Source organism: Microtus ochrogaster, unplaced genomic scaffold, assembly GCF_000317375.1.
Source record: "Microtus ochrogaster isolate Prairie Vole_2 unplaced genomic scaffold, MicOch1.0 UNK5, whole genome shotgun sequence".
Lineage (NCBI taxonomy): Eukaryota > Metazoa > Chordata > Mammalia > Rodentia > Cricetidae > Microtus > Microtus ochrogaster.
This window is the reverse complement of record NW_004949103.1, coordinates 3,253,075-3,264,519: the sequence shown is the minus strand read 5'-3', so window position 1 is coordinate 3,264,519 and position 11,445 is coordinate 3,253,075. Positions and strand designations below refer to the sequence as shown.

At 47.7% G+C, this 11,445-nt stretch overlaps 1 protein-coding gene across 1 annotated transcript in view; it reads right to left on the bottom strand.

Moving 5' to 3' along the window:
* The window catches only part of Evc2 (EvC ciliary complex subunit 2), an 87,332-nt gene extending 77,011 nt beyond the window's left edge, over positions 1-10,321 (bottom strand). Inside the window, exons 1-3 of the mRNA XM_026788618.1 lie at positions 10,111-10,321; positions 3,342-3,410; positions 554-740 (exon numbers count right to left, since the gene is read on the bottom strand). Coding sequence (XP_026644419.1) covers positions 554-740; positions 3,342-3,410; positions 10,111-10,290 — 436 coding nt within the window. The 5' untranslated portion in view covers positions 10,291-10,321. The remainder of the gene's footprint in view (positions 1-553; positions 741-3,341; positions 3,411-10,110) is intronic.
* Positions 10,322-11,445: the final 1,124 nt, after the last annotated feature.

Sequence of the window (11,445 nt, the reverse complement as noted above, 5' to 3'; positions counted from 1 at the left end):
GTGTGTCACTGACTCACTATAAACTACACGTGTGTCACTGACTCACTATAAACTACACATGTGTCACTGACTCACTATAAACTACACGTGTGTCATTGATTCACTATAAACTACACGTGTCACTGACTCACTATAAAGTACACGTGTGTCACTGACTCACTATAAAGTACACGTGTGTCACTGACTCACTATAAACTACATGTGTATCACTGACTCACTATAAACTACATGTGTCACTGACTCACTATAAACTACATGTGTCACTGACTCACTATAAACTACATATGTCACTATAATTCACAAATCTACCATTGTATCCAACTAATGCTGATTAATAAAACCGGGACTGTATTTTAAAAATACCGGCACTTCTTTCCCAAACCCACCTCTGTCTAAAGAAAGCAGGAAACCCATGGATTTAGTGGAAGACATTGGGGGTTTCAGAGACTCCTGGCTTGTCATGAGAGGCCAGCTCTGATGTGACCCTCCTGAAGGGAACACAGGAAGGCATTCTAACACTTGTCCCATGGTGGCCTGAGGCATCTGTGGTTACCTTGCAGAGACTGCTTTCTGAACGTCTGGACTCCTCCCTGAGTCCTATTTCCAGAGGACTCCTTCACAGTGAGGCTGGTGATCTGGTCCAGCACAAGCAGATCCGAAAGGTTGGCAGACACGGGCGTCCTGGTGTTGTTCACTGACAGCTGCACATGTATGGTCTGGGGTTCGCTCTGCCCGGACACCTGGGACAGAAGGGAAGTGAGTGGGGGCAGGGCTGTCGTCCTGGTTTCCTGCGATGCCTGAGCTTCAGGGCTCCTGACTCTATCAGGCTTCACCTGTAGTGAGAGTTGGGGCGAGGGGTTGACCCTCACTTGTCAAGCTATGTCTTAGGGACCATTTCAGAGAAACCAGGGCCCTAAGATGCAGTGAACTCATTCCCACAGAAAAATCTCCTGAGTACAGAACCCAGTCAGGACAGGGTCACCGTGACACTCGGTGTTCCAGAAAAGAGAGAATGACGGCTCTGTCCGAGCCACTGAAGATGCAACCCTGACCCCAGTCAGATCTCTGAGGGACATTTGCCTTCCAGTGGGTCCCCTCTTCCTGGCTGGTCTTCTCTACCCAGGTTCTGAATCACCATCTGTGCAGATTGCTATGTTTGAATCTGGAGCCTCCCCCGCAGGCCTGGACATTAAAGGCCTGCCCCCCACCCCAGTTCATAGCATTGTTACACAGTAATATCACCTAGGCTAGGGAGATGGTTGCGTGGGTCAAACATTAGATGTGCAAGCATGAAGACCAGATTTTGAATCCTCAGAACCCACGTAAGATGCCAAGAGACCTGGAGTAAGCTGTTTAGCTAGACTAGCTGCCCTGGTGAGCTCTGATTCAAATGTGATGCTCTCTCAACAGACAAGGTAGACCGTGATTAATGACGGGTCCTGACATCTCCCTCTGGCTTCTACATGCATGTGCAACCCCCACCCCACACACACTGTACACAGGCACACAAGCACTCACCAGGAAGAAGAAGGACGGGGGGGAAGCACTATCAACCTTAAGCTGCACAGCCTGATGGGAGATTTCAGATCACTAGTGGGGGACAAGGCCTGGAAGGGGGATTTCAGGACCAGAGTGTCTTTCTCTTCTTCCTTTCACTTTCTGGCCACCATGAGGTGACCAAGCCTCTCCTGACAAGGCTCCAGCTGTGACACACTGACAAGCCAAAGCAACAGAACGAACCAGTCGCAGACTGGAATACTCAGAGAGTTGTGGGGAGAGACATGTTTTTTCTCTTTATAAGATGATAGTCTCAAGCATCCTGTTACAAAAGTTTCGCACCTAGATGAGAGCCCTGAGGATAGTCATGATCCGCAGCTGGACCAGGATGTCCCTGCCCAGCCGCTAGAGAACTGGCTCTCTCTGCAGGCTCTGCTGGGTGAGATGAGCAGACCCCCGGGGAGCTCACTCCTGCTCCATTGTGGCTGGCTCCCTCCCTGCCTCTGCCACATTCACCTCGTTGTCCCCCAGCTCTGCTCTCCACCTTCCACAGTAATGAACTGTAAATGTGAGCACTGTCCTTCTGGGTCCCGTGAGCTCCTACAATGTCCACTGAAGCTAAGAGTGGAGCTGGGAGCCCAACACAAGGATGATAATGGTCACCACCCCGTGCTGTTGAGAAGATCAAACAGTTGTAGAGCAGTAGACACAGTTTTAAAAAAACTTTTTTTTTAATTGAGGGGAGGAGTGCACACATTTCTCAGTGTACACATGGATGTCAAAGGACATGGATGTCAGGAGTTGCTCCTCTCCTTCCTCCTTGAGGGTCCCTGATGTGGGATTTCCCTCTGTATGCTGTGAATATATTTTATTAACATTGGTTAATAAAGAAGTAGCTTCAGGGGGCTGGAGAGTTGGCTCAGTGGTTAAGAGCATTGCCTGCTCTTCCAAAGGTCCTGAGTTCAATTCCCAGCAACCACATGGTGGCTCACAACCATCTGTAATGAGGTCTGGTGCCCTCTTCCGGCCTGCAGGCATACACACAGACAGAATATTGTATACATGATAAATAAATAAAATAAATATTAAAAAAAAGAAGCTCTTTGTGTGGAAGCAGTGTAGGGAAATCTTTAAAAAAAAAAAAAAGAAGCGGCTTCGGCCTATGGCAGGGAGGAATAAAGACAGGTGGGAAGTTTGAACAGAGCTATAGAGAGAGAGTAGGTGGAGTCAAGGAGATACCATGTAGCTGCCAAAAGAGACAGATGCTGGAACTTTCCTGGTCACAACCTCGTGCTGATACATAGATTAATAGAAATGGGTTGATTAAAGACATAAGAGCTAGCTAGAAATATGCCTGAGCCATTGGCCACAGTGTTGTAATTAATATAGTTTTTGTGTGATTATTTGGGTCTGGGTGGACGGGAAATGAATGAGCGGTCTGTTTACAGGCCCCAGATGTCAAACATAGGTGATCATGCTGGGCTGTGAGCACCCTTACCTGCTGAGCCAGCAAGATGGCTGGCCAGTATGCAGATTTTTAAAGCCATCACGTATCATATCATATCATATCATATCATATCATATCATATCATATCATATTCATGTGGAATAAACATACCACACTTTCATTCCTTCTCTAAATGACCACTAGGTTTTTTCTGACAATGACCTATAATGAAATAGCCCCAGCAAACCCAGTGAGGCCAATAAGCCCATATCTCTTGTTCTCTTCATCGACCGGGTCTCAGAGCGAACACACAGACCCACTCTTGGCTAGTTCCTAAATACACGACAACTTCGAAGATCTGGAAAGAATCCAGTTATCTTCACCCCTGGATACTTACCAGCGAGCATTTCTGAAATATCACTCCATTCTCAGAGGGACCTTGGGCTTCTCTTGAAATATCTCTGTACTACAACAAAACACAAAACTCATTAGAAAGTGAGAAAAAACTCATGTTCCGAGTGTCTGATACGAACGTTAAGATGAAAGCTCTCTAAAGGATACCATGGGGATCATTTCTGCTGACCCCAGTTTTCAGGAACTTGAATATTTCATTTAAAGAGTGTTAAAGGATCGTAAATCCAAGCCTCTGAGAAAGGAGACATCACAAGGTAAATCACAGCTCATTCCTGGTCTGTGCCAGATCCAGCCAGTTCTCCGACTGGAAGATAAATTCCAGGCTATGGAGTCTGGGAGCTGTATAACCATTTATTCACTGTGTATCCTTGGACAAGTCATTCAGTCTCTCCAAGCCTCAAATCCCTCTCTAAAAACAGACCATCTCAAAACGTCCTGGAAGCTTGCTTAGGAGAAATGAGCAGAGAAATCTGGTCCCAGCTGAGTCCAGTTGAACCCATGTACTCCACTGGGCCCTAGAAGGTTCCAGCTCTTCCCACCATGTGGTAATGGTGCTGCTGCTGGTTGTGCTGGTGGTGGTGATGGTGGTGCTAGTGATGGCAGTGGTGATGATGATGGTGGTGGTGGTGATGACGTATAGCAATATTGAATGGATCCCCTCAGTGTGCCAGGTCCTGTGCCACACATACCAAGTGATGACCCAGGCAGACCTCACACTGACCCTCTCTTCTATCCACATTGGGCTCCTAGACCAGGGTAGACTTTATAGGTCCTTTGTGCCTGCTAGTGAGCCTGACTTGTGCCGCACTCTCTGCTTATTGGTGGCTATGCACTGGAGCAGGAGGGCATATACCAGAGCTAGGCACACCCAAGGCAGGGTCTTGTTCTGGTAGCTGCCAGAAGGTGAGTTTCTGAGTCCTTATATGCTACTGTAACAAAATGCCTGGGTCCAGGTGACTTATCAAGAAGGAGCGAGTACAAGATGCTGCAATGAATCCCTGAAAGCTTCAGTGTGGATTTACTGGGTGACAGGTATTGACTGGGCTGTCATGAGCTCAAAGATGAGGTGCAGGGAATGCTGGGATGGAGACTTCTTGGCCATGACTCAAGTAGGCACAATCAAAAGTTGGGATATAACTCTTCACCACTTTAGAATATGGAGGGCCTTTCCTCCAGTTCACATTACCTTCTTCCTTTCTGTCTAGGACTTGATCAGGACAGACTTCCCCACCACGAATTATTCATTCTCCAGTGCCACATGACACTCAAGTTCCCAGGGGAAAAGGCCAGCCTCTGCCAAGGGTTCTACAAAGCTGACTGATCCACCTGCAGGTCTCTGATTGTGGAGAGCTGGAATAGTGCAGGTCCACACAAATGATCCGGGACCATCACCAGCCCCCTTAGTGACCATTCATCCTCCCGCCTCTATCTGACCTAGCATCCTCTGACTACAGATAAAACCTTCTGTTTTTTGTTTCTTTGTTTCTTTTTGTTTTTTGGAGATAGGGTTTCTCTGTAGCTTTGGAGCCTGTCCTGGAACTACCTCTTGTAGACCAGGCTGGCCTCAAACTCCAAGATCCACCTGCCTCTGCCTCCCGAGTGCTGGGATTAAAGGCATGCACCACCACTGTCCAGCTGACAAAAAACCTTCTGGAATGTATTAACCTAGCAAATATCTAGCTTTCACCAACCCAACACTAAGAATGTCCTCAGACAGCATGTGGGTCTCCCTCTGTGCTATAACCTGCCAGTCAAGGTTCCCAGTAATGCATTTGAAAACCGCCTTGACTTAGAACTTTCTTTTATTCTGTTAACTACAGTAACATCATAAAGCCATTTCTACACCAGGACATAATACTTGGGGACAACCTGAAACCAAATCCATCCATGCTGCCCACTTACTCGGAACAGCAAGGCCTCACCAGGAAGCTCCTCTCCCCTCTGCATTCCATGTGGGTCTCTGCCCTCTGCCCCCCTAGCAGCCCCTCAAAACTCTTTCCTGATACCTGTGGACAGTGTCTGCTACATCAACCCCCATTCAAACTGCCTGTTTTGTGTGTATCCACAGCACCAACAGCCACACCAAACAGCTACAACCACCACTATGCACTTTCTCCAGCTGAGAAAACTCATGTCTCTCCAGAATGGGGACAGGTCTTGGTGTGTCTTATTTTCATGACTTATGACTCAGGCATCAGGGACAGCTCCAAGAACCTCCTGGGCATCCTTAATAAATGGTATATTTGAAAACATGGCTCCCACATCAACTGTGCACTTTCTTCTTATCTCCCACTTTTTGTCAAAGGATCTTTACATAGAATGGTTGAGCTCAATAAAGCTGTCCCAGCCACCTCCAGCCACAGGAGCCCTTTCAACAACCATGTGAACCTAGTAGCCAATGCACCCAGATAGCTGACCAACATTTAGTCCTGAGCCTTTATGATCAGGTCCACAAAGCACTTCCCTATGGGACTAAGACCATAGGTGAGCAAAAGTTTGGGGTACCAGGTCTATTGTGCATGCTCCTTGCAATCACCATGACTTCATTTTCCTCATCTAGAGAGAGGGCAAATCACACTGTCCATGTCATACTTTGAAGAACTAAACTGGGCAATGTACAGAGAGCAGTTAACACAGTTCTGTGCATTAAGTGATCCAGGGAGTGGACTGCCCCGTCACCGTGGCTGTTGTGCCATCACTATCATCATTTCTGCAAAATTCTTGAGCAAACTAAATATCACCACCTTGCAACCAGAGAAAGTTGCACTGAGTGCAGTGCTAGAAACAGCGCTACCGAGTCTTGGTGATTCCCAGACCAGGATCTAGACAGGATGTATCAAAGCCATACAACAGATGCCCACAAGTTAGCTGCTCTGAAAAACAAATCATCAAATATGCCCTCCTCACAGGACTTAAGAAAAATGCAAAAGAGACAATAAGATAAATCACATTTCATAAACGATATGGTTTATATTATACTATTTATATGTAGTTTGTACTCTGCATGTACAATACACTACCTTGATACCTACACTATATAGACAGGATATTTAAAAAAATAGTAAGAGCAGTTTTCTAGTTTCATTTCTGCTGCTGTGATAAAAACCCTGGCAGGGAGCATAAGAGAGGGAAGGGTTGATCTGGCTTATAGTGTTTTCTAGGTTACGGTGCATCACTTCAGGGAAAGTCAAGGCAGGGTTCCAAGCGGCTAGTCACATCACATCACATGACAGGAGCACAGAAAAGTGAGATCACTCATGGCCTCCTGCTGCTGCTGCTGCTACATCCACTCTCTTCACTATTACGCAACTCAGTGCCCATCCCACAGACCAGTGCTGCTCACACTTACATTCACAAATTTTCACACATTAGCAACTACAACAATCCCCCTCAGATGTCCTGAGGGCCATCCCTAATGTAGATAATTCCTCAACAGAGACTCACTCCCTTGTCAGCTGATTCAAGTTGATAGCTAAACTAACCAGTATAGGAGAGAAGGGGCAAAATAAAGAGATTTCTTTTTGGAGACAGGAGCTCAGGTAGCCGAAGCTGAACTTGAATTCACTATAAACTAAGGACAACGAAAGCAGACTGAGCAAGCCATGATGAGCAAGCCAGTAAGCAGCATCCCTCCACTGCCTCTGCATCAGCTCCTGCCTCTAGGTTCTAACCCTGCTTGGGTTCCTGTCCTGACTTCTTTCAGTGACAAATTAAGATGTGGAAACATAAGCCAAATAAACCCTTTCTTCCTCGGGTTGCTTTTGGTCATAGTGTTTTTACCACAGCAACAGTAATTCTAAAATGCAAAGCAACAATAAACAACAAAAATAGAGTTTAGCAACAACAAAGTTACAGTATGGCAGCAATAGAGATACAGTGTGACAACAATCAAGATGTAGGGCAACAACAAAGACAGTATAACAAGACAAAAGATACAGTATATCAACAAAGATACAGTCTAATAACAACAAAGATATAGTGTAACAACAATGAAGAAAAATGATAAACAAAGATACAGTATAACCACAAAGATACAGTGTAACTACAACAACAAAGATACAGAGTAGCTACAACAAAGATACAGTGTAACTATAACAGCAAAAATAGAATGTAACAACAATAAAGACACAGAAAAGACTACAACAAACGATGCCTTTCTCACAAGGCCAGGCTCACTCAGATCTCTTCCTTCCCCTCCCTTCTCTGCCTTAACCTCCCTCTTCCCACTCCTTCTTAACCCTTCTCCTTTTTCTCCTCCTTCCTAAGACACACCCAGTGCATTCAGTTTAGCATGCCAGTCAACCTAAACCATTGCTTCATATTTAAGTAAAACCATGAATATGAGGAGCGGGCCTTCTTCTGAGCACACACTTAGCTTAGTTCATCCTCAAACTCTAAGGAACTAGACTGGAGTTGCAGGGGGGATAGCAGCTCCCAAATTTGTTGGCTTTGAGATTCTTTACACACAATTAGAAAGAACTGAAGAACTTAGGTTTGAATGGATTCCAGTTGTCAGTATTTACTTTATTTCTCCTGCACTACAGAAAGTTTATATTTAAAAGAGAACAGAATAGTCAAGTATCCATTTTTTAAAATATGAACAAGAATCCTATAGTCACATAACTAGGAGATTTTATAATTGCTATCTTTTCCAAATTAAAAAAAAAGTTTAACTTTTGTAGTCACCTGTGTCTGAATTAATAGATACACCTGAATTTTCATATCTGCCTCTGTGTGAATCCCTTCACAATGTCCCACGTTTAGTTTTGGTAACACCATAAAAATAGCCCCGACTCTGTAGACCCCTGGAACGGTTCAGGAACCCAGGGTTCCTGGAGCCCACTCTTAGAACCACTGGCAACCTAACCTTGGTGAGCATCTCTCGTGAAGAGATGAAAGAGGACACCTGCCCCCTAGCTCACATCCACCTAGGAGGCAGCCAAGTACCACACACCAGGAAGTGAAGGTCTGACCAAGGATGCCTGGCTGCTATTGGACCAAAGACAATCAAGTCAAAGAGGACCGGGGCCACACCCACCAGGATCCTTCCCATGGGGCCCTTTCTACCTATCCTCCCAAATGTTTGTACTCTGTGGCCTCTCCATCTGAATCTCTCTCCTCCCCTAGCAGCTCTCAGAGTACCTACCTCCCCCTCAAAGTGCCTGCTTAATCAGCAGGCCACTGGGAGTTTATCTCTCCAACCCCCTGTACAGAAATGACTCTTAGATGCACATATTGAGGGGAGGAAGCAGACAGAGGGACCAGCGATGGCTTCTGGCAACCATAGAGGGAACATCTCATAAGCATTCTCTGTAGGATGTTCAGAGAGTGACATTACAACTCTGTTCAGAACCTAGGTTCCGGGGGCTGTGACTAGACCCAGGCCTCATAGGGATAAGAGGCCAAGGCAGGAATAGTTAGGAGCCAGCTCACAGAAGGACTGCCTGTAACGGCACAGAGTGGTGAAGAAATGCTGTCTGTATAGACAGGACTCAAGCAACCCAATCGCTTGAAGCACCAAGGCCACTAAGATACAGGTGCTCATTCCAGGCTCCAACAAAGACAGAGTGGCCTCTGACAGTGAAGTGTCCTGGCTCTGGGTGGCCTTGGGGGCTTCCCAAAGGGTATTGTTCCCCATCTGAAACAATCACCCTCCTGCAGACTCCACACCTGACCCTGAGAGGGTCAAGTGTCTACCAGAACATTCGGCTTCCCAGAGGGAAAATGTACAAAGAATCTACACCCTGGGGCTTGAGCTCTGGATGTGGGGGCCACAGTGAGAGCACAGGCCAGGGTCACAGCAGCTTTTACAGGTCTTGTTTGTCCTCTGAAAATGGGCCACTTGCACCTCCCCTCCCCAGGAGGAGGGAGGAAAGGGACTTGATGAAAATGTCAGTCACGGGGCTTAAAGCCCAATCCAGGGACTGTACAGTGACAACCTAAGACTGTAAGTGATAGAAAGGGAACCGAATGGCTCTTAGAGCTCCAAGTCTCTGCAGCAAGAGTAGCCTTGTGAGGAATACTCAGGTCGACAAGTGGAGAGTGGGCAGGTGATGCTAGAGCTGATGCCAATAGGCCACACCTCTGGCCAGGGCCCTCCTGGGAACAGAAGCTTGTTGAGGGAGCTGCGGGCCTCTTCCCTCCTCCATCAGGAGCTGGATTTGCTCCAGAGGCCATGTTGAGGGGAGGGATGCAGGGAAGTGGTGAGCACAGATGTGGACAACCCCACAGGGATCTTCAGGGAGTAGATGAGAGATGCTCTAGCTCCATTTCTGCTGCGGTGATAGACACCCTGACAAAAAGCAGCTTACAGGAGAAAGGGGTTTATTTCTGCTTACGATTCTAAGTTAGAAGCTATTCTTGCCTAAAAGCCAAGAGCTTGAAGCAACTGGTCTCATCACAGCCACAGTTAAAGGCAGAGGAAAATAAATGCATGCAGGCTAAGTAGTCAGCTTGCTTTCTCTAATCTTACAGAGGTTAAGGTCCTTGCCCAAGGAAAGGCACTGTTCACAGTGGGTGGGTCTTCCCACATCAAGATAGCCTCCTAGGATGAAGATCTGGATTCGATCCCCTACAAGCCTATAGCTACCAAGCCTGAGGCTCCACCAGTCCTGAAGTTCCAATTCCATGGTACATACAGAACGCACCCTAGAGGCACCACCAGGCAGAAATTCAGCCTCTCCCTCCACATGATCAACAGGGCGGGACTCTTTCAGGGGGTGTTTACAGACCCAGAAGCCAGGCCCCCTTACCTGCGCTCTTGGTTGGGGTCCTGCGGGGCCGGTTCTGGACGGCGACTCCGGGCCCACTGCCTGGAAGGCAGGAGGGAAAGCACGGGGACCTGCGCCCAGAACCAGGGCTGCGGCCAGGACACCCCCAGCAAGTACCCACGTGACTCGTCCCCGGGCGACCGTGGGCCCCGTCGCCCCCATCTGGTGGCTGCAGACCCCACACAGGCCCCGCGGAGTCCCGGAGCTTCCGGACCCCAGGCCCGCCCCGCCACGGAGCATGCTCAGTGAGAGCCGCCTGGAAAGTTTTCTGGAACACTGGCATCTGGAGTTTGGAGCCGCGTGGGAGGGAGCCGCGCAGCGCCTTAGCGCCCCACCCCAAATCACCCGCCATTCTCTTTCCCTGAGGGTGACAAGGGTCCCCACTAACGCCAACTGACTCTCTAGAGACACTGACTGAATTCTCAGTCTCTTCCGCAGCGAGTTTAGAAACCTGAGAGGCATTAGAAAGCCACGGTTACTTAACGGACAGCGCAGAGTGTTATGCCCAATTCCGCGAAGTCCTCCCAAAACCAACAAGGAGACCTAGTCCCCTATGTAAAAGAAAAGAGCCTTTATTTCATACAAGTTTGCAAACTCGGTCTCTCCGCTTGTCCAATGTATTGGAATAATCGGAGAGCCCCGAGTTCAGTCAGAGTTGGGCTTTTATAGTAGTAAAGGTGGGGTGAGGGGTTTCTAAAGTTCGGGGCCCCAGATTTGTCTAGGGGTGTCCTCATGAGTGTGCAGGTGATCCTGTCTACAACGGTTGGAACATTAGGCATTTCCTTTGGGTGATCTGTTATTGGGTGGTGCTCGGGTAATCTCAGTTTGTGGTTCTTCCTGCAACCAGGTATTGCTTCAGGGTAAATTACTGAGACTCAGGCTTCCATTAAACTTATTGATGGCTGAGTCCTACTCTGGCCTGTGATAATATTTGGAAGTAAAGAACTTCCTTTTGTTTCTATTTAGCTTATCATGGCTGGCTGCTACAGGGCACAGCGGAGCAGAGGTAGGGGCAAAGAAGAAAAGGTGGCCCTCACCTCCAATGGGGTTCAACTCAACCCAGCCTGAGCAGAGCACTCGCTTTCTAATCGGGGCTTGGGAATCTCCCTCGACTTACCCAGCCTCCCCTTCAACAGTGAAGCCATCACTTGGCCAATGTATTCAAAGAGGGAAGAGCTGGGAGGGTAGTCTGTCTTCTGGGCTCTGGTGACCTCCCTTTTCCTGTCACAGGTACTAAGTCTTCTGTGAGCTGTACTGCTGGACAGCTGCTAGGGAGCCCCCTGCACCAGCTTCTCTACACCTCCAGTGAGACACATA